This window comes from Populus trichocarpa, chromosome 16, assembly GCF_000002775.5.
Source record: "Populus trichocarpa isolate Nisqually-1 chromosome 16, P.trichocarpa_v4.1, whole genome shotgun sequence".
NCBI lineage: Eukaryota > Viridiplantae > Streptophyta > Magnoliopsida > Malpighiales > Salicaceae > Populus > Populus trichocarpa.
This window is the reverse complement of record NC_037300.2, coordinates 10,459,106-10,483,106: the sequence shown is the minus strand read 5'-3', so window position 1 is coordinate 10,483,106 and position 24,001 is coordinate 10,459,106. Positions and strand designations below refer to the sequence as shown.

At 34.5% G+C, this 24,001-nt stretch overlaps 2 protein-coding genes and 1 pseudogene across 8 annotated transcripts in view; 2 read left to right on the top strand and 1 right to left on the bottom strand.

The window, feature by feature from the left end:
- Positions 1-207: 207 nt before the first annotated feature.
- Positions 208-24,001, top strand: part of LOC7486528 (pentatricopeptide repeat-containing protein At4g21190) — a 55,601-nt gene continuing 31,807 nt past the window's right edge. For 2 of the 7 annotated variants that reach the window (XM_052448081.1, XM_052448078.1), the window contains exons 1-6: positions 457-713; positions 854-988; positions 1,064-1,162; positions 1,359-1,502; positions 5,408-5,620; positions 6,548-6,749. In XM_052448081.1, coding sequence (XP_052304041.1) covers positions 594-713; positions 854-988; positions 1,064-1,162; positions 1,359-1,502; positions 5,408-5,620; positions 6,548-6,749 — 913 coding nt within the window. In that variant the 5' untranslated portion in view covers positions 457-593. The other 5 variants (XR_008057638.1, XM_024587850.2, XM_052448080.1 and 2 more) reach the window with 5 other exon arrangements.
- On the bottom strand, positions 8,568-11,235 carry LOC7486527 (putative receptor protein kinase ZmPK1). The gene has a single exon (XM_024587848.2). It carries the CDS (start codon positions 11,148-11,150, stop codon positions 8,691-8,693), a length of 2,460 nt encoding a protein of 819 aa, XP_024443616.1. The 5' UTR covers positions 11,151-11,235; the 3' UTR covers positions 8,568-8,690.
- LOC112324570 (small nucleolar RNA R71) lies at positions 23,036-23,146 on the top strand (annotated as a pseudogene).

The window sequence follows — 24,001 nt, the reverse complement described above, 5'->3', positions numbered from 1 at the left end:
GAAAATGAAAGATGTTGAAGTATTATATGACATTAGTAGTTATACCTATAGTTAAAAATGGAATCATTTCATGCGACGACAGCTGATATAATTATAATCTTGTAAGTATATATTAGATTTCTTTTTTTTATTTGCACCAAAGTGTTATATAAATTAAATAGAAATAAAATGTAAATACGAAATTTTACAATAATAATAATAATAATAATAATAATAAACAAAATCAAAATCCTCGAAGACCCACATGAAAAACCGTCTTGGTTCGAGCCTCCGTCAACAAGAGGAGCCGCGCCTCTACCGCCAACTTTCAAGCTTCAGGACGACGAGTCCTCGACAACCAGGACTCGCAGAAGAAACATTTGGAGGAACTTAGTAGTGGAGAGTTGTTAAGATTGCAGAGTAGGTGATTAAGATTCGTTTCAGGGTTTAAATCAGCCAAAACCCGCTATGGTATGGCCTTTTTTTTTTTTTTTTTGAAGGCAGAGGCTCCACTTGTACTTGTAATTATTATGTGAATCTTCTTATGACTTGAAATTCATGCTCGAACTCTGTATAAACAAGGCAAGTTGTTTTTTTTTGCTTTCACTGTAAAAATGCTGGCTTATTTGATATATTTTGGAGAAAATAGTTTAGGGCTCGTCTTAACTCAATTTTATTTTATTGGCAATTTTCATTCTCAATCTTACACAATGTTTCCTTCGCTCTTCAGTAAGGTTTAGTCTTCTCTCCCTTTTACTGTCATGGCCACTTAATTTGCTGCTGTTTCACTTGTTATCCATGAAACCACTGCTCTGCTGTTACTACTAATATCACTTTAATTAAACTTCATTTCGATCTGCTATTGATGATTCAGATTGGGCATTTAAGGAGAATAGGAGTGGGTAGGGTGCAAACCTTGCCGAATTTTAGCTTCAAAGCGACAATTGAAGCTCGAATGCTAATATCTAACACACACTCTGCTGCTGTAGCAGCTTCGCCTTTGTTACAGGTATGCAAAATAATTGCTGTTCTTGTTCATTTTGATTGATGTTAATCTCCTGAAATATATGTAATAATGTTTCAGTCGGTTCATGGTGATGGAAATTCAAGGCAGAATCCGAGGAGAAACCAAATTGGTGACAATGTCTCCAAGAAGGATAAGATCAAATTTCTCATTACCACAGTAAGCACACAGAATCCAAATTACCAATCGCTATTCATTTGCATGGTAGTTTTCACAGTTATGAGGCATTGACTGCTTAATTTTGGTGTGATTTTGGAGAGTTTCTATATGTCATCAATGTCCAAAAACATTCATCTTGTTTCACGTAGCTTGTACTATGCAGTTAGAGTATGACGACACAATCTTATATATGCAGCTTTTAGATCTAAATGACAGCAAGGATTCTGTTTATGGTGCTCTTGATGCCTGGGTTGCATGGGAGCAAAAATTTCCTATTGCGTCAATTAAGCAGGTATTGATTGCTCTTGAGAAGGAACAGCAGTGGCATAGAATTGTTCAGGTTTGATACTCTCTCTCCCTCTCCCCTATGCAACCTTAACATGGATGCATGCTTTTCTTAATATGATGGTGTTTATGCACTACGTGAACATCAAGAAAAACAATGGGCTTTTGGAGGATTAAGTGTAGAACGTAAACAGAAATCATGTAAAGACCACAAGATAGCCGCCATATGGATGCCAGGATAACTCTGTCATTTTATCTACTTAAAAATTCATGTTTTTAGCACTCCTCTCCTAGCGCTTGTATATCTAATTTTTTTCTCAAATATTTACAAAAAGTTTTCTCAAAAGCCATATACATCTGATATTTTGGGGTAAGCGGAAAACTTCTGTGATTTATTGCAAGTGATTGATTGATCGTTTGGCAATTGATTGAGTTATTCCTGCTGGATGAACTTGATGTTCTTCCGATAAGGGGTTAAAGCCTTTTGGCATAGCACTCCTTTTTCTTCTTCCTCTTTTTGAGAAACCTAGTGACACGATTACTGATAAGTGTTTGAGCTGTTGTGGTCCCATTTTATCAAATCTGTTAGTGTTTTGCATTCTATAGTAAGCTATCCAATCTAGAAATAAGGGGTTAAAACACTGTTTTTTCTTCTTCCTCTTTTAAGAAACCTTGTGATAGAGTTGTTGATCAGAGTTTGTGCTATCATAGTCATTCTATTTTCCATTTTATCATATCTGACTACTTAGTGTTTTCCATTCTAGAATAAAGCTACATTATCTAGTATAGCTTTAAATACAAGCTCCTCATATTGATTGATTTTTTCCCTTCTAATATCGACCAATTGATTGACATAATTGGAAACCTTTTCTATTATATTTCATAAACTGATGTTTGTTTCTGGGGTCAAATTTTTATCTTTCATGTTAAACAATATAAATTTGTTAGGCTAATTATATCCCTCCTAAAGGCGATATTTGAGATCCACAAGCTTTTTAAACTATGGTCTTGTTTTCTATTCATTCCCAGTGAAGCAGAATGAAACAAGAATAAACAAATTGTATGTCCAATTAAAAATCTCTATTGACTGTTAAAGACAAAACTGAAGAAGCAAAGCAAGAAATTTCATCTTTTATTTTTTACTGATCTGCAATTCTTAGCTGTTATGCTATCTAGATAATAAGTTTTTAAGGCATCGGTGTTTAATTCTGAATCTTGCTACTAAAATTGTAGTAAAACTGAAACCAAAACAAATTGGAATCAACTAGGTTAGTTCCTAAGAACTGATGACTAGGATATGTGATACAAGAGGTTTTCCTATTTGAGTGAGTTTTGGTTGATCAAGATGGCCACTAGTAAAGGCAGTTGTATGATGTGAGTGTGACCATATCCTGATTCTTTTTGCTACCCTAATGAGATATAAGATCGTGGTCTAGTGAGATTTGAATTTGCAATCGATACCATGTTTCCTCTTTAATACACGACCAAAAATTGGTGCCTGGCTACACATACCCCTTGGTAAATGATGGAGTAGGATTATGTTGTAAAACTTGTTGAAGCTGGTTTTTATATACCACAATTGTGAAAATGTGCATATCTTTTATTGTGAAACTGGTTCTTTTATGCCTCACTGTTGTATAAACAGTGCCCTATTTCATATGGGAAATCCAGAATAGAAGATTTTGGACTGTGATGCACTTGAGTCAATGAGCAAATTTTTTTTACTAAAATATCAATTGATCTAGTGGAATACGTTTCCCTGTAACCACCCTGTGTTATTAGGTTATTAGGCAATGTAAGTAAGAGCAAATAGACTTGAGGAAAAATGTCATTTAAAAAGCATTAACCTGGTTAGATTTTGAGAAGCTTGTTGTTTCACTGTTTTACTCTCTCCCTCTCCTCTGCTAATAATTTTCTTCATCTAGAAAAAAAGGATTCAAGGGAATGTCAGATAAACATGGTTAAATGACAGCTGCAGTTGCTTCTAGATAAAGAAATAAAAAAAAAGACCAGTAGCGTTTCACAATTCATCTAATGCAATTCCTTGAGAGCCCCTGGATGTAGAACTTCATAAGAAGTCGAGAGATGAGAAAGATTATTATATAGTGAAGGAGTTGCCTCGGTGAAGATTGGTAAAAAAGTTTCAAATTGTACTCCAGCCACATAATCCAAATGATAGAAATGCTTCATTTTAACAAAAACTTAAAAGGGGTCAGTGATTCATTGTAGTTTAAGACACAAAACACTATGGATTGGAACAATATTTTTACTGTTTTGCCCCTAAAAGTCAATGGACTGACTGGTGGGGGTATTATTGTCATTTCCATGAGACCCAATAGTCATTATTTAATTTATTGGGGCAAATCGGTCACACTATTTTTTTTCACAGGAAAAACACTAATTTATCCTTGGCTGCAAAAAAAAAAAAAAACGAAATTAAAATTCATGGGCTTTTTGGTCTTTTACTTAGTTTAAACATAGTTAAATTACTTCCTTTCTCTTCAAATTAAAACAATTTGCCCTTCGGTTAGGGGTACTTTAGTCTTTTAAATTTGGTTATTTTATAATTCTTGGGTTTCATTAGGAGCCATTGGGCCATTTGCTAAATAAGGAAATTATAAAAAAAAAGTTCAATGTGCGTGAACAGTGACTACAGGGTTTTGACAATGCGTGTGCTGCTGTCTAGTGGCCGAAGTAAGTGTCTCAGCGGCCCTTCCATGCCTAGGTGGTGCGTGTATTCTACTTGTCTCCAATTTGGCGTGCATGGACTCTTTTTTTTCTTTTTCCCTCCTCTCCTTGATTTTTGTGATCGACTTCCAAATTTTCAGAAAAGCCCTTCACTTTTTTTTCCTTAAGATTTGGTCTATTTTTTATTTTTATTAATAATTGTTTTATTTTGAATAATTTATGAAATTATATATATATATTTTTTAATTTCATCCTCCATAGACTTTTTTCATGTCATATTTGGTTTCTATTTTTTAATTGCTATTTGTTTTTGTTTAAGATGGTTTTTAAAATTGGTTTTGTTTTACAATTTCATTCTCCTTGAGTTTTTTTTTTCCTATCAAATTTGATCCTTATTTTTTTTTATTGCTATTTTCTTACCTTGATTTTTTTTTTAAATTGATTTTTTTTTACAATTTCATCTTTTAATATTTAATTGGTTGGGTGTTTAGCTTCCTGGTTGAACCTCGGTCTAGAACTTAACAGATTATGGGTTTAAGAGATTAACCTGGATTTACGAGTATTTCTTTTTCTTCGAGTACTATAGCTTAGATAAAAGTCTTTACATTGGGCCACCTTGGCTTTATGGATATATTTCTAAGGTTACACAAAAAACATTTGGGGTCTGCAAGGGATAATATAGAAGTTTTATGAAGAAACATGTTGAGAAGAGGAATAGGCCAAAGAATTGGAAGTATAATCAGGAGATATTGGAGACCTTTCTTGCATTTGGTGCATGGCGACAGCTGCAATTGGTTTTTTGCTAATTAATAAGCTGCTCTATGTTTACTATTCTGAAGATATTTGTGAATGCGTTGTGGGAAACTCCTAATATAGTTTTGCAAAAGTCTGCTTTCAGCTCTTAGTGGGTAGTTATCATTTAGTGTCATTAGAGAATGTTGGATACAGTTTGGTTTATTTTCTTTTTTATGTTGGTAATTTTAGTCTTAAGAACACTGCCACAACCCGCCTTAGCTACCCATGAACCCATGAACTATAGTGACTACCTACCTTTTATTTTTTTAGCTTGACAACATCAAAGTGTAAAGTAAATTTGTCAACTTGGCTTTCAACATGTTCGTGAGTGATGTTTCTATGTTCTTTTTAAAATATTTTGAAATATTCTTTGTAATGCTACTATGTTTTTAATATTCTTTTTAATGCTACTTATTAATGTTATTTCTTTAGCATTTTGCATTATTTGATCTGTTCATATTTTATTGATCTCTAAAGGTTATTAAATGGATGCTTAGCAAGGGGCAGGGAACTACAATGGGAACTTATGCGCAGTTTATACGAGCATTAGATATGGACCACAGAGCAAAAGAAGCACATGAGTTTTGGTTGAAGAAAATTGGCAGAGATCTTCATTCGGTGCCATGGCAGCTATGTAATCGCATGATATCTATATACTACAGAAACAACATGCTAGAGAATCTCATAAAGGTTTGGTTTGCAGCATGCCACTTGCTTCTTGATATGGAAAATCAGATGTGTGTAATGAGCTTATTATGTTTACTGGGCAATTATCACTCACAATCTGCATGCCATACTTTTGTCATTGTTCTGTAGGAAATTGTGGTTTTCTATAAATTCATAATCTAATGCAAGAAAAACAATTTGAATATTCTCTATACACATTATTCTCCAGTAAAGGACACTGAAAAGCTCCATCATTGCAGAGGTAGCTGCATTGGAACATGAATGAAAACAGTAGAGAGTTGTTCATACACTAAACCATTATGTTTTTACTTTTCAACTCCTTGTACGTGCAACTAAACTTAAGGAAGGAAATAGAACAAAACTTGAAGATGCTATTATGTTGTTTTGAAGTCAATGAAGTGAGAGGTCTTTTTCAATTTTGCTATAGGATACAACACTGGTAGTGGAACTGTATCCATACACGCATGGATTGACTTTTTTTCTTGCAATAATTGCACGGGAATTTCTCTCTGATTTTAGTAGGGCAGTCTAGAGCATGATATTTCTTCTATTCTATCCCATGAATATAGCAAAACTTTACTGATCTGTAGCTTAAATTGAACAGAGTTTGTTGGACATTAACATTTAATGAATTGGAGGATGTGGAAGATTTTATCCTTGGTTAAAAAGTAAGAGGAAGGAGGAGAAAAAATGCTATCAAATTCATCTCATGTTGTTGTTTATCTTTGAGAAAGGAATACCTGTCTTGCCTTTCAGTGCTATTAAATCACTGTATTTACGCATTCCTTAGATTTGTCATGTGGTGTCTTTTTTAGTTGGTTATAGGTTGATGTTAGATTAGCATTTTTCTTTTTTCATAAATTGTTTGAACTGACCACTTCTTATAATCATTGGATTAACCTGGCTTTGTCGTTGTAATTGGATGCAAAGCTTTTCAAAGGGCTGGAAGCTTTTGATCGTCAACCTCCAGAAAAATCCATAGTGCAAAAAGTGGCAGATTCATATGAGATGCTAGGCTTACTTGAAGAAAAGGAAAGGGTATTAGAGAAGTACAATCATATCTTCGTTGAGGCAGGGAAAGGGCAGAACAAGAAGCTTAGGAATGCTTCATCCAAGAAAAATAAGAAATCAGGCAAGGCATTTTTAAGTCACTTTCTATATGAGTGTCACTTTCTGATGGCAACAAAATTATGTGCTGTAAATATGTTCAATGACTAACTAAAAGGCAAAAACAAAGTAAATTGTTGAAATTAATGTTCTGAAAACAGTTTTTCTTTAGCCTGTGATTGTCTTTGTGTTTTTCACTTAGAGTGTATATGATCACTGATGTCTTTGCCATCTGGTGCTGGAGCAAATAACATCATTTAGCTTCTATATACACAAAGCGCACACACATATTTCAATTCAGTCTTCAAACCTCCTAACTCACTTCCAATCATGGAAAATTGAATACACTGATGGTTTGTAATATGTACAAGATCTTTGCAATTGACCATCCCTCAAATGTTTTTGTGATTGCAAGTTTTGCAAGTTTGAGGACTGAATTGAAGATCATAAATTAATGGGTGGGGACTAAACTAGACTATTGAGTTTGACATTTCAAGGCCTGAAAATATGGTTTTGCCTGTTTTGGTCCTTTGGGTGGGTTGGATTATCAAACCCAGCTCAACCTTGACCTGGCCAAGGGCCTGGAAGGTTCACTAGTTCAGTAACGGGTAGGTCACTAGGTACCATGGTAATTCAAATGCAAATATATTATTTATTTACTTTCAAAACATTTATTGGATTATTGCATGTAAAATACTAAAACAGGTCCAATAAGAGAAGACATGCCATAATAAGATGTATACAAGTCATTTGGTATCATGTAACATCCTCCAAATCCTAATTAGAGATGGGTTATTAAGGTATCCACAGTTTGCTTTCTCGTGCTTTTCTGGATAAAACTAACATTTCTTTATTCACTTACAATACTGTGGAAAACCCATTCTCTAATTGAACCTGAGAAGCATTTGATATTTTGATTGGTTTTTTTACGGCGTTTGATCTTTTCTTTCCAAAGCTAGATGATTTTGATGATATTATTAAAAAACACTTGTGTCCCACATTAAGTTCCAAGCGCCATTAAAGACACGATATTCAGAAGTTGCCAAACACACACGTATCTATATGTATATGTCCTCCATATGTTCCTAGAAATGAGCCTGATCATATGGTCTGTTTGTATCTGTGATAAGTAATGTATATCCTGGTGTGTACATATTTCAAATCTGGAACCGAGCCAGAACTCTGTGCTGAGCCTTAGGCCACCGAATCTGTTGATTTTCATGCCCGCAAATTCATCTGCTTCAATGAGTGATCTTTTTATGTAGATGATAGAAAAATTAAAATGCTTTTGCCTCTTATGATTCAGGGAAGCCAAAAAATGAATCTGCTTCAGATACGCTTGCTGATGCTGTGGATGACAAAAAGTTAAGTCAAAGTTTATCAGAACATTGCAGATAACGTTGTCCCCTGAATGTTTGTAATTGCGTCCTTTACATTGGAGAAACCCTTACAAGATAATTTTGGCCACTGGAACTGTTTGTTTAATTCTTTGCTGCACCAATGTGGAATTAGAGGTTACTGTGGCAAGGAGGATAAATATCATTTTGTTTGGTCACTCATCTTGTGGGAAGGGAGAACTATACTGATATTTTCCTTTACCATGGTAGCCACAGCTGCACTGTGTTTTTTCCTTTTCTTTCTTTTAGGTTCGACGCAGAGCTAAAGCCACGGTTGCCTCAAGCAAGCACCAGCCCGAACTCCGTCAGTGAGTACTAAACCATTTTGTTTATTTCCGGTTGAGACAATTTCAAATTTAACAGAAAATCATAGTAATTTGAGGTTGACATTTTCAAACTAAGTCATGTCAAGTGTGTGATGCTGTAGGGAAAATGGCACGGTAGAATTTTAACAGAATGAATGTTATTCGATGACAGAAGCACAAAATTACTATAGAGCCAAAACTCCAAAAGGAAACTACTTAACAAATTACAATTTGAAGCAATTACCGACTGTCCAAAAGCTGGGTTTAAGATTCATCTAGACATTCTAATAGAGCTTGGACTACTGAATCCATTGTTGGTCTCTTGTTTCTATCTTCCTCTACACAAGACATGCCAAGTTCAACAATCGTTGTTGCTTGGTTCCTGCTAAACTGACCATTCAATCTTGGATCCACTATTTCTTCTATCCAAGAGGTCTCTCCGCACTGAATTTTCCTTTTCACCACTCTGACAAACCTTGTTAGATCTGATTCATCATGCTCTTCCCTGCCCTCTATGACCCAATTTGAGAGTGGGATTCCTTTCACAATCTCTAGAACCACAACTCCGTAACTATAAACATCAACTTTTGCATTGATAGGAAGATTTGTAGCCCACTCTGGAGCCAAGTAACCCTTGGTTCCTCGAATCTGAGAGAAGTCGGAGCTATTATCACCCCTCTGAGACAACTTGGCAAGCCCAAAATCTGCAATCTTAGGTTCAAATTCACTGTCCAAAAGAATATTTCCTGGCTTCACATCACAATGCATGACCCATTCTAAACACTCGTGATGAAGATAAGCCAAACCCTTAGCTATACCTAAGGCCGCTTTAAACCTGTCTTTCCATTCAAGAAACGTTGGGGAGAATAGATGCTTGTCCAGTGATTGATATTCCATGTACTCATAGACTAGGAGTCTGTGTTTGCCCTCTGAACAGAATCCCCACATTCTCATCAGGTTCATGTGATTGATTTTTCCAATTGTGCTCACTTCTGCCCAAAATACATCTTCCCCTTGGTACATGTTTTCCAGTCTCTTCACAGCTACAACCCTTTCATCTGTCAAAATGCCCTTATACACGGCTCCAGAACCTCCCCTTCCCAGCTCTTCCTTGAAGTTATTCGTCGCCTTCTTGAGCTCAGTGTAAGTAAACCTCCTAAATGGACTTAATACCAGATGATATCCGTCTTCCGCCAAATTTGGCGAACCACGCTTTCTGAAAAGAAACCACCAACCTGAAACTACGAAGAGAATTTCAATAAGTCCAATGGCAGAAGCAAATGAGTAGAAATAAACCCATCTCGTCCTCTTAGTGTCGAAGTTATACATAGAAGGAGAACCGATCGTTGTTTCTGATTCAGCAGACTGGCAAATGAGGTCACTGCCATTAAGAATACCTAGTTGAGATGTCTCAAAACTAACTGGCAATCTCAGATATATATTGCCTGGAAAACTTGGGGACTGGTAACCATTGAAAAGCACGCCTTTTGTGAAGCAACGTCGTTCCCCATATAGCCTATAGCTAAATGATTTACACCGATAATCCCCCAAGCAGAGCTTCATGCAGGAGTCGAATGTAGCGGATGCACTGAAATTAAGATCAAATCCCCAGAAATCTACATGGGGCAACAGCACAAACTTCACTTGCTGAGACTGTGAAAGAGTGCTGTTGAACATAGGCTTGCAGCCTTTATTCCAATTACCAGGCTCAGTGATCTCATAGCCAGGTGGGCATGAACACTTGGGGTCTGGTGTATTTACACAAATCGAGTTTATCCCACAAATTCCATGAACATTACAAAGCTGAGAAAGAGCTTGCCATGATATCGCCCACAATCCAGTTTCATTGTTCAGGCTATAAAGCCTGAGATTCCCATCATGGTCCATTGTTAGCCTCCTTTTGATCCTTAATAAACCCGTGTCAGGAGCGCTGAACTGGAGCTGATCACTAGATATAAAATGGCCCATTTCATCGAAAACTGCAGTTCTGCTGCTATTATAATTTGTTCTACCATTTCGGAACACATCAAATTCAGGATCAGGATTAGGCCAGTATATGCTTGAAATATCAGGACCATCATATATCAACCTCAGCACATTATCATTATCAAAAAAGAAACTAAAATATCCAGAGGCATAAGACCCGCTATGCAATCTAGCAACCAGCTTTGTCCTCTTTGTAAATAACTGGTTTGGAAGAAGTGTATCAGTAGGAAAATCAAAGCTTTGCCATAGAATCTTACCACCAGGGTCTTTAAGAACAAGGTTACCAGTGTCCAGAAGCTCTGCTCTTCCAACATCAGTGGAGGTGGTGTTAGTCTCCCATATGATGGAGCCATCAACATCTGTCAAGACCATTGCACCGTCTCGTCGTAGAGAAACTCTTGAACCTCGGCCATTGGCAGGTCTGTCTCTGTTGGCCATCCAAACCACAGTCCTGTCCTTGGAATTGGTGAACCAAATAGAGAACCAATAAGCATTTTGTCCCATCCCATAGAATCCACAAGAGAATGTTTTATCTGGTGAGATAAGGATGTCTGAATCATCTTCTACTGATAGAGATGAACCTCTTCGCAAAACGTTCTGGGCACTTGAAGTTGAAAGAAACAAGAACAAAACAGTGAGGAAACAATTTTTTTTTGGAGGGATTGAAGTTTGAGAACTCCCCATGAGGCCCAGGATTGGCCTGAAACTTGTATGTTGTTTGGTAAGAACAATTATCATCTATAGGCCTCCCAAGGGGGGCAAAGTCATCCTGCCATCGTCACTTCTCTACATTTAAATCAACAACAACCTCTTGAATGATTTTTTTATGAGCAATTTGACAGCTCAAAAGGCTATCATGTCTATTATGCATTGGCAGAATCATATTATTATAGGCACATAAATCTCTTTCTGCAATCTTAAATTAATAATTCTTATATTCAAATATGCAAGTGGGAGCACTATAATTACTCTACACTATAATTCCTTCCGTATTGTTCACGGGTGAGAGAAAATACTTTTAAAAATTACTCTACACTATAATTCCCTTTCGTATTGTTTACGGGTGAGAGAAAATACTTTTAAAAATTACTCTACACTATAATTCCCTTTCGTATTGTTTACGGAAAATAGGAGTCAGATATTTGTGTAGATGTGAAACATGGACCAGTTTTTCTGAGAATTACAGTGATGGTTTGTTTTTGCATTAACACTTATTTTAAAAAAATTATTTAAAAAATTATTAAATTAATATTTTTAAATTTTTAAAATAGTTTTAATGTACTAATATAAAAAATAAATATAATTTTAATTAAAATAAATACTTTTAAAAATTACTCTACACTATAATATCATACATTCATAGCCATTATTCCTATTTTCACATTGAAGTTTTGTGTCCAAAAAGTTCTTACAACCTAGAAGAAGGATCCAAGTCCAAGTCGACTCTGGGTCAAAGTTAAAAATCTATGTGCCAAACTTTAAATAATACCAAGGGAAGAACATACAGGACAAAAGCTAACATTTACTGTCTTCCCTCTACTTGTAGCCACCTAACATAATACTATGTAATAAAATACAATAATGATAAGATTATTTTGTTGCGTGTTACATTGCAAGTTGTTTTTAATATAAAAAGATATTTAATATATTTAGGTATTATTAATGTTTTTTTTGTAGTAAAAAATAATTTTAAAACATGTGGGGATTCATCTGATATAATCTTATCGTATTGATTAAGTGTAGAACATAAACAGAAATCATGTAAAGACCACAAGACAGCCGCCGTCTGGATGCCAGGATAGATCTGTCATTTTATCTACTTAAAAATTCGTGTTTTTAGCACTCCGCTCCTAGCGCTTGTATATCTAATTTTTTCTCAAATATTTACAATAAGTTTTCTCAAAAGCCATATATATATATCTGATATTTTGAGTTAAGCGGAAAACTTATGTGATTTATTGCAAGTGATTCATTGATCATTTGGCAATTGATTGAGTTATTCCTGCTGGATGAACTTGGTGTTCTTCCGATAAGGGGTTAAAGCCTTTTGGCATAGCACTCCTTTTTCTTCTTCTTCTTTTTGAGAAACCTAGTGATACGATTACTGATAAGTGTTTGAGCTGTTGTGCTCCCATTTTATCAAATCTGTCTACTTAGTGTTTTGCGTTCTATTGTAAGCTACCCTATCTAGAAATAAGGGGTTAAAGCACTCTTTTTTCTTCTTCCTCTTTTAAGAAACCTTGTGATAGAGTTGTTGATCAGAGTTTGTGCTATCATAGGTTGTTGATCAGAGTTTGTGCTATCATAGTCATTCTATTTTCCATTTTATCATATCTGACTACTTAGTGTTTTCCTATTTGAGTGAGTTTTGGTTGATCAAGATGGCCACTAGTGAAGGCAGCTGTATGATGTGAGTGTGACCATATCCTGATTCTTTTTGCTACCCTAATGAGATATAAGATCGTGGTCTAGTGAGATTTGAATTTGCAATCGATACCATGTTTCCTCTTTAATACACGACCAAAAATTGGTGCCTGGCTACACATACCCCTTGGTAAATGATGGAGTAGGATTATGTTGTAAAACTTGTTGAAGCTGGTTTTTATATACCACAATTGTGAAAATGTGCATATCTTTTATTGTGAAACTGCTTCTTTTATGCCTCACTGTTGTATAAACAGTGCCCTATTTCATATGGGAAATCCAGAATAGAAGATTTTGGACTGCGATGCACTTGAGTCAATGAGCAAATTTTTTTTACTAAAATATCAATTGATCTATTGTAATATGTTCCCTGTAACCACCCTGTGTTATTAGGTTATTAGGCAATGTAAGCAAGAGCAATTAGACTTGAGGAAAAATGTCATTTAAAAAGCATTAACCTGGTTAGATTTTGAGAAGCTTGTTGTTTCACTCTTTTACTCTCTCCCTCTCGTCTGCTTATAATTTTCTTCATCTAGAAGAAAAGGATTCAAGGGAATGTCAGATAAACATGGTTAAAATGACAGCTGCAGTTGCTTCTAGATAAAGAAATTAAAAAAAAAGACCGGTAGCGTTTCACAATTCATCTAATGATGTAGAACTTCATAAGAAGTTGAGAGATGAGAAAGATTATTATATAGTGAAGGAGCTGCCTCGGTGAAGAGTGGTAAATTTTTTTTCAAATTGTACTCCAGCCACATAATCCAAATGATAGAAATGCTTCATTTTAATAAAAACTTAAAACGGGTCAGTGATTCACTGTAGTTTACAGTAATTTAAGACACAAAACACTATGAATTAGAACAATATTTTTACTGTTTTGCCCCTAAAAGTCAATGAACTAGCTGGTGGGGTACTTTAGTCTTTAACTAGTGGGGTCAGTGATTCACTATGGTCTATTTTTTTTCACAATAAAAACACTAATTTATCCTTGGCTGTAAAAAAAAAAAACGAAATTAACATTCATGGCCTTTTAGTTTTTTACTTAATTTAAACATAATTAAATTACTTCCTTTACCTTCAAATTAAAACAATTTGCCCTTCGGTTTAGGGGTACTCTAGTTTTTTAAATTTGATTATTTTATAAATCTCGGGTTTCATTATTAGCCATTGGGCCATTTGCTAAATAAGAAAATTATATAAAAAAAATTCGATGTGCGTTAACAATGACTACAGGGTTTTGACAATGTGTGTGGTGCCGTCTAGTGGCTGAAGGTTTAGTTTTGAGATGGTAACCGAAACGTCTCAGCGGCCCTTCCATGCCTAAGTGGTGCGTGTAGTCTAATTGTCTCCAATTTGGCACGCATGGACTCTTTTTTTTTTCTTTTTCCCTCCTCTCGATTTTTGTGATGGACTTTCAAATTTTCAGAAATGCCCTTCACTTTTTTTTTCCTTAAGATTTGGTCTATTTTTTTTATTATTAATATTTTTTTTATTTTGAAAAATTTATGAAATTAGAATTTTTTTTTTCAATTTCATCCCCCATAAATTTTTTAATGTCATATTTGGTTTCTATTTTTTAATTGCTAATCATGGAAGTATAATTAGGAATAGGCCAAAGAATTGGAAGTATAATCATGGAAGTATAATTAGGAGATATCGGAGACCTTCCTTGCATTGGTGCATGGCGACAGCTGCAATTGGTTTTTTGCTAATTAATAAGCTGCTTTATGTTTACTTTTCTGAAGATATTTGTGAATGCGTTGTGGGAAACTCCTAATATAGTTTTGCAAAAGTCTGCTTTCAGCTCTTAGTGAGTAGTTATCATTTAGTGTCATTAGAGAATGTTGGATACAGTTTGGTTTATTTTCTTTTTTATGCTGGTAATTTTAGTCTTAAGCACACTACCACAACCCGCCTAGCTACCCATGAACCCATGAACTATAGTGACTACCTACCTTATATTTTTTTAGCTTGACAACATCAAAGTGTAAAGTAATTTTGTCAACTTGGCTTTCAACATGTTCGTGAGTGATGTTTCTATGTTCTTTTTAAAATATTCTTTGTTATGCTACTTATTAATGTTATTTCTTTAGCATTATGTATTATTTGATCTGTTCATATTTTATTAATCTCTAAAGGTTATTAAATGGATGCTAAGCAAGGGGCAGGGAACTACAATGGGAACTTATGCGCAGTTTATACGAGCATTAGATATGGACCACAGAGCAAAAGAAGCACATGAGTTTTGGTTGACGAAAATTGGTAGAGATCTTCATTCTGTGCCATGGAAGCTATGTAATCGCATGATATCTATATACTACAGAAACAACATGCTAGAGAATCTCATAAAGGTTTGGTTTGCAGCATGCCACTTGCTTCTTGATATGGAAAATCAGTTGTGTGTAATGAGCTTATTATGTTTACTGGGCAATTATCACTCACAATCTGCACACCATGCTTTTGTCATTCTTCTGTAGGAAATTGTGGTTTTCTATAAATTCATAATCTAATGCAAGAAAAACAATTTGAATATTCTCTGTACACATTATTTTCCAGTAAAGGACTCTGAAAAGCTCCATCATTGTAGAGGTAGCTGCATTGGAACATGAATGAAAACAGTAGAGAGTTGCTCATACACTAAATCATTATGTTTTTACTTATCAACTCCTTGTACGTGCAACTAAACTTAAGGAAGGAAATAGAACAAAACTTAAAATGTTGTTTTGAAGTTACTGAAAAGATCCATCATTGTAGAGTATGATATTTGTTCTATTCTATCCCAAGAATATAGCAAAACTTTACTGATTTGTAGCTTAAATTGAACAGAGTTTGTTGGACATTAACATTTAATGAATTGGAGGATGTGGAAGATTTTATCCTTGGTTAAAAAGTAAGAGGAAGGAGGAGAAAAAATGCTATCAAATTCATCTCATGTTGTTGTTTATCTTTGAGAAAGGAATACCTGTCTTGCCTTTCAGTGCTATTAAATCACTGTATTTACGCATTCCTTAGATTTGTCATGTGGTGTCTTTTTTAGTTGGTTATAGGTTGATGTTAGATTAGCATTTTTCTTTTTTCATAAATTGTTTGAACTGACCACACTCTTATAAACGTTGGATTAACCTGGCTTTGTCGTTGTAATTGGATGCAAAGCTTTTCAAAGGGCTGGAAGCTTTTGATCGTCAACCTCCAGAAAAATCCATAGTTCAAAAAGTGGCAGATTCATATGAGATGCTAGGCTTACTTGAAGAAAAGGAAAGGGTATTAGAGAAGTACAATCATCTCTTCGTTGAGGCAGGGAAAGGGTATTAGAGAAGTACAATCATCTCTTCGTTGAGGCAGGGAAATGGCAGAACAAGAAGCTTAGGAATGCTTCATCCAAGAAAAATAAGAACTCAGGTAAGGCACTTTTAAGTCACTTTCTATAATAGTGTCACTTTCTGATGGCAACAAAATCATGTTCTGTAAATATGTTCAATGACTAACTAAAAGGCAAAAACAAAGTAATTGTTGAAATTAATGTTCTGAAAACAGTATTTCTTTAGCCTGTGATTGTCTTTGTGTTTTTCAATTAGAGTGTATATGATCACTTATGTTTTTGCCATCTGGTGCTGGAACAAATAACATCATTTAGCTTCTATATACACAAAGCGCACACACATATTTCAATTCAGTCTTCAAACCTCCTAACTCACTTCCAATCACGGAAAATTGAATACACTGATGGTTCGTAATATATACAAGATCTTTGCAATTGACCATCCCTCAAATTTTTTGTGATTGCAAGTTTTGCAAGTTTGACGACTGAATTGAAGATCATAAATTAATGGATGGGGACTAAACTAGACTATTGAGTTTCACATTTCAAGGCCTGAAAATATGGTTTTGCATGTTTTGGTCCTTTGGGTGGGTTGGATTATCAAACCCAGCTCAACCTTGACCTGGCCAAGGGCCTGGAAGGTTCACTAGTTCAGTAACGGGTAGGTCACTGGGTACCATGGTGTTTCAAATGCAAGTATATTATTTATTTACTTTCAAAACATTTATTGGATTATTACATGTAAAATACTAAAACAGGTCCAATAAGAGAAGACATGTCACAATAAGATGTACACAAGTCATTTGGTATCATCTACATTTTAAGGGCCTGTTTCTTTTTTCTATCATCTAACACCGAATCTGTTGATTTTCATGTCCGCAAATTCATTGAGTGATCTTTTTATGTAGATGATAGAAAAATTAAAATGCTTTTGACTCTTATGATTCAGGGAAGCCAAAAAATGAATCTGCTTCAGATACGCTTGCTGATGCTGTGGATGACAAAAAGTTAAGTCAAAGTTTATCAGAACATTGCAGATAACGTTGTCCCCTGAATGTTTGTAATTGCGTCCTTTACATTGGAGAAACCCTTACAAGATAATTTTGGCCACTGAAACTGTTTGTTTAATTCATTGCTGCACCAATGTGGAATTAGAGGTTACTGTGGCAAGGAGGATAAATATCATTTTGTTTGTTCACTCATCGTGTGGGAAGTGAAAACTACACTAATATTTTCCTTTACCATGGTAGCCACAGTTGCACTGTGTTTTTTTCCTTTCTTTTAGGTTCGATGTAGAGCTAGTATTTGGTATTGTGATAGCTTTTGTAGTTATGATTTGAAAAATATTATTTTATAAAAAATATTTTTGGTTAAGGTTGGTTTGGTATTTTATATATGTTTGGTTAAAACTGTGGTTGGAATTGAGGTTGAACAAAAAATAATTTAATGTATTTAGTTAAGAATACTTTTCAAATTGAGGTTATAAAATAATTTAAAAAAAATATATATTAATATTGATGGTTTTTAATTTAAACACTGTAGATTTAACTACTGCTTACATCATGAAATAAATAATGCTTTATATAAAATATGTTTTATTGTTCCATTAAACTATCTACAATTCCATCACGTATGAAATACATCCGATAAGGACTACTGTTTCCTTGGTTTTTTAAGCGCGCATAACAACATTAAGTAAAATATCTTCAGGAACAAAATTGAAATTGCGATTAAATTTTGAAAATGCTACGTCATCAAGCGTTTTCCGTCTAATTTATGTAGTGTCATTGAATAATGTTAAACACTAGTTTTTTGAATAAAACACAATTAAAAATAAAAAAATAATTTTTTTTATTTTACTAGGTCGGACCTGGTTCAATGCATTTAACATTGGATCGGACCCGGTCCGGCCGGAACAGTGGAGAGAGTCTCCACTGTTCACGTGAATAGTGGAGACTCTCCACGACAGAAGAAGAAGTAGTGGAGAGCTGCTTTGTGTCACCCTGCATTTCAAACTCAAATAAGAAGTAGTGGAAAATTGTCTCAGCTTTCCAACAAAACAAGAATGAGGTCATTTGGACTTCTAGAACTCGAGATATGGGTTGAACACTGAACAGTGTCTGGGCTGCAGGACAGATTCAGACTTCTATTTTGATGCTAAGATTTGGACTTCCAAACGGCAGAATTGAGTCTTGGACTCTACATGAATGTTTTAGGCCTATGTCTTAGCTTTCTAGCCATATAAACCAAACTGAAATCCAAGATCTACAACTCCAGATATGACTCAATGACTGAACAATGTTCCAATTTGAATTGAATCAACATCTCTTTTCTAAGCTTAGCCTTTTCTTTGTCATTTCACTTTCAATAGTTAATCACATCAATCAATCCTTTGAATTGTGAGATATGCCTGCATTTAAATTGAGCATTTACCATAAATTAAAGGTATCTTATATTATTAGACTTGTTATTATAAAATATGCTCTAGTTAAGGAGTTATTGATACTTCAAGTTCAAAATGATGATATAAAACCTTGATAAAAATGTACTTTTAAGTACTAATCACACCCTCCAACCAGTTTATTACTAGTCCCTAGTAATCAAAACGTTAAAATAGAAAAACATTTTGCAAGTTCCACAAAGCAAGACATTCATCATTCAACTTCCATTAATCTATCCAAATAAACAAACTCTCATTAAATTTATATATCTACTTCATACTGTTGAAACAAGATATTAATAAACCTTCTTTTTATGTGCTCAATATATGAAAACATAGATGATGAGGCTTTTATTGGAAGAAAACAATATTCTGTTCTAATGTTTTTCTAAGGTTCAACTTTCTTGGGTTGAGATTATTATTTTTTCTTTTTTCTTTTTTTACTTTTTTTTAATATATATACTTATAACTTAAAACACAATGCATCTTTAACCCATGTAACGAGCTTTCGGCTAATGACTCCCAGATCAGTTGGTCTTAGGGCATTAGGTGTTGAGACACCCCTATGAGCTTAGTAACTCGGGTTGCAGATACTGATACGTAGATAATGCAATGTTTGATTCCCTTAAGCTTTTCTCCTTAACCCATGTAACAAGCACTGGGCCAATAGCTCCCAAGTCAGTTGACTTTAGGGTATTAGGTGTTAAAACACCCCTTCGGGCTTAATTGCTCAGGTTAGGAAGGCTACGAAACCAAACTTATCTACGTTTTTATTATCATCAATTTTTTTTTTGCAAATTATACACTATCCCTTTCCCTTAGTTGTTACCTCTAACAAAAGAACATAAATAATGTAATAATCCAATGTGCAACCGACAATCATATGTTAAAGTGTGTGTGTAAAAATGAAGGTTTAAGAATACTTGTTAAATGAGTATATGAGCAGAATCAATTGATAATAATGCGAGAGTTTGTAAACCTGAATATTTCAAGAAGTATTCTGATAGACCTTGTTAAGAATGTTTATTAAGATGCGTCTCAAGAGTCACTTTAACAAAAGAACTCCTTTACTCTGCCATCCTAGTAACAACAGTTTTGCAAATGGTTTATGAAATAGAAAACACAGTTAGTTAATTTTTTTTTAATATCAACTACTATCCTTTCCCCTCAACCAAAATGAAACATTGTTCTCAATGTTCTAAGGTAGAAAGATAGAGTATAGAAGACATCACCTTAAACAACGACTACTAACAAACCTGAAACACACTAAAACAAATATAAGAAACAATAAAACACAAATATTATGCTATTAATAAAACCAAAAGACATAATTTCTTACAAACTAAGGCTTAAATTGTAGTTGTGATTGTGGCTCACAACTTCCCTTAGTTTTACGTCCAAGAACGACTTAAACGCCCTCTATGGGTCGGGGATAAGCTTCCCATCCAGTTTTCTTTAAAAACTGAGAAACATGGTATTTTTTAGTCAGATTCCCAAGAGTAAGTCGATCATGTTCTTTATGAAAATGGGACCATAAATCATGAATTGCACGATACATATCTTCACTAGGATGCGTCTCAAGAGTTACTAGAAGATTATCTAAAGACTCCTTACTCAAGCCATCTTTAATGAATTGTATTTTATCTTCACGGTTTATAGATACCATTCCTAAAGAATGACATTTTGCATTATAAGTCCATCTGGCATATTTGTGGCAGACTTTCAGTCGTTTTGCATGACGTTTCTTTGCAAAAGTGCTTTTACCTGTTCCAGGCATGTATGAAATGAAAGAATTGGAGGACTCACTTGATAATCAGACCTTTGCTTCAATTAGCCAGAGAATATCTTCAGGAATTCCATGGTTCATTAACAACCTCAATCTTTCACACCTAGCACGATAAATTTTTGCAATCGCATTTTGAGGCAAAGCGGAAAAATACTTTTTCAAATTTTCAAAAGTGGTGTCCATTTTTTAGATGAGAAGTGGAAAAGAGATGCAAAGAAAAGAGAAGGAACAAGGAATTGAACAATTATATACACAAATATCAGTTATCATGAGAAACTGAAAGAACCGACTTAAGAGTCACGGAGTACCGTTATCCGCCATTTGACCGGGGTGAGAGAGACTTGAAAACATTGCCATTCTTTGGATTCTCAATATCAAAGGCCCCATATAGATATACATGTTTCACAATAAAAGGACAGCTCCATCTTGATCTTAACTTTCCAGGAATTAAATGGAGTCGAGAATTATAAAGTAAAACTTTTTGACCAATATCCACTTTTTGATAATTTTCATAAGTTTTGCAGAATACATACGTGTCCTTGAACATGGTGGGCCAATAAAATCCACATTGTAAGATTTTTGCAGTTGTCTTCTTTGATGAGAAATGACCCCCACATGCCTCAGAATGACAAAATTTAATGACACTATTTATCTTTTTGTCAGGAATGCATCTTTGAAATATATGATCAGGACAATATTTGAATAAGTAAGGGTCATCCCAATAAAAGTTCTTCACTTCGTTCAAGAACTTTTCTTTGTCTTGGGTACTCTAATGAGTTGGCAAATATCCTGAAGCAAGAAAATTGATAAAATTAGCAAACCAAGGCATTGATTTAAGAGAAAGTAAGGATTCGTCACTCTTGACAAAAGATCCGCATCAACATTTTCGGTGCCTTTCTTATCTGTGATTTCTTCTCAAGAATAAATCATTTGCAAATCTTCAGATTCACCAAACTCATTTTTACTCAAAGTAGATTCAAGTTGATCATAAACTAATTCTTTAATAAGATCTACTTCTTGTATATCATTATCATCTCCAGGTTGCTTGCAAATGTTGAAAATATTCATCTCTAATGTTATGTTTCCAAATGATAGCTTCATAAGTCCATTCCTACAATTAATCAATGCATTAGAAGTTGCAAGAAACGGATGTCCTAAAATAACAGGAAATGAATTACATGCTTCAGCAGGTTGTGTGTCCAAGACAATAAAATCCACAGGATAAATGAATTTATCGACTTGTAGTAACACATCTTCAACTATTTCTCTAGGCACTTTTACAGATCTATCAGCAAGTAAAAGAGTTACAGAAGTTGGTTTTAACTCACCTAGATTGAGACTTTTAAAATCAAATATGGAAGTAAATTCACACCAGCTCCAAGATCAAATAAAGCTCTTTCAATTTTATGTTCTCCAATAAAGCAAGAAATTGTAGAACAACCAGGGTCTTTATATTTCAAAGCATTATTGTTTTGAAGAATGACATTTACTTGTTTGGCTAAAAAGGCTTTCTTTTTCACATTTAGTTTTCTCTTCATAATGCACAGATCTTTTAAAAATTTAGCATAAGAAGGTACCTATTTAATAGGATCCAACAAAGGTATATTGATCCTTGTTTGAAAGTTTCAAAGATTTCAGAGTTGTGATTGACTTTTCTTTGTTTGGTCATGGCATGAGGAAATGGAAGTGCTGGCGGGGAATCAGTCTTTTCTTTGCACTGTTCAGATTCAACCCCTTCCTTACCCTCAGAGATTAACTCATCATCTTTCTCACAAGGTTCGAGAGTGGGTTTTTCAATAACCTTACCACTACGAAGAGTGATGACTGATTTGACTTGATCCATGTGATGACTTCCGGAACTACTTGCACTTGAATTGTATTGCCCTTTAGAATTTTGCTGTGGTTGAGATGAGAACTTATCTTTCTCCTGAAAACTGAGAGCTGATGTGAATTTTGCAAGAGTATCTGTCATGCTTTGAGCAAGTTGAGTGTTGATTGTCTTTTGCTTTTTAATGAATGCATGCAATGTTTCCTCAACATTTCTTCTAGGAGGGGAAGCATAAGGAGGTACAAATCCATGAGAATTTTGAAAATTATAGTGTGCTTGAAATGGTGGTTGTGAAGTTTGTGCATTATTGTTACCACTCTTCCAACTGAAATTTGGGTTATTCTCCAACCAGGGTTATACGTTTGTGAGTATGGATTCTGATTTGGCCTTTGGAAACTGTTTAAAGCATTGACTTGTTCATGGAGACATTCCTTGAAAGAAGGCAAATTTAGACAATCATTGGTTGAATGTTCATTGGTTTCACAGATTTGACACATAATTTCTTGAACAGATTTTAATTGACCACTTTTTTTTTAATTCTAGTGCCTCGACTTTTCTAGCTAAAGATGCAAATTTGGCTTGGAGGTCATGATCTTCCCTAAGGTTGTACATACCTCCACTAGATGTATTAGGTTGAGTTTTACCCGGTGCCTAATAAATACCTGTAGTGTTCTAATTTTGAGCATTTTTAGCTAACAAGTCCATGTATTCCATTGCTTCATCAGGGTCTTTATCTTCAAAAGTTTCATTGCACATCAATTCCACCATTTGCCTATTTTTAGGTGTTAATCCTTCATAAAATTATGAAACCAATCTCCATATTTCAAAACCATGATGAGGACATGTATTAAGCAAATCTTTATACCTATCCTAACATTGGTAAAATGTTTCTCCTGGTTTTTGAGTGAAAGTGGTGATTTGTCTTTTGAAAGAGTTTGTTCTGTGAGACGGAAAAAACTTCTTTAAAAATTGTTGTTGCATTTCATCCCAAGCACGAATGGATCCTGACCTAAAATTTTATAGCCATGTTTTAGCTTTATCTTTTAATGAAAATGGAAAAAACTTTAATCTGATGATATTCATGCTACAATTTAAGTCATTATAGGTGTTACAAACTTCTTCAAATTCTCTCAAATGCAAGTATGTATTTTCTAAATCTAAGCCATGAAAAGTAGGTAAAAGTTGAATAATGTCTGGCTTAAAATTAAAATGAGATGCATCAAGAGGAAAAATTATACATGATGGTGCATTTGTTCTTGTTGGATTCATGTGGTCTCTTAGTGTTCTAACTTGATTATTCTCATTATTCTCATTATGAAGCGATTGATTATCCTCTTCGGCCATGTTTTCTGAAAATGATGAGGATTTCCTAGAAAGTCTACCACTTAATGTACGTGACCAAACTCTCATGCACGTGTAGAAAGGGAATAAAAGGAAGAAGAAAACAAAACAAAAAAAAAGAAACAAAACAAAAGAAACAAAAGTTAGATACAAGAAAAGTGAAGAGAAAATAAAATAAAAATTATAATTTATACAGGAATTTACCTCCCCGGCAACGGCGCCAAAAACTTGATACGATCAAAAGATTGATGTCTTATCCCAAGTACAGGAGTGTCGAAGTAATAAATAACCCGGCAAGACCGGGGTCAAACCACAAGGAGGTGAACTATATAAATTACAAATAATATATATATTTAATAAAACAAAGAGTTTATGAGAATTTTATGAGATATTGATGTAAGGATTAAACAAGGATAAAACAATTGTCAAGGTTAGAGGATCCACTAATAGT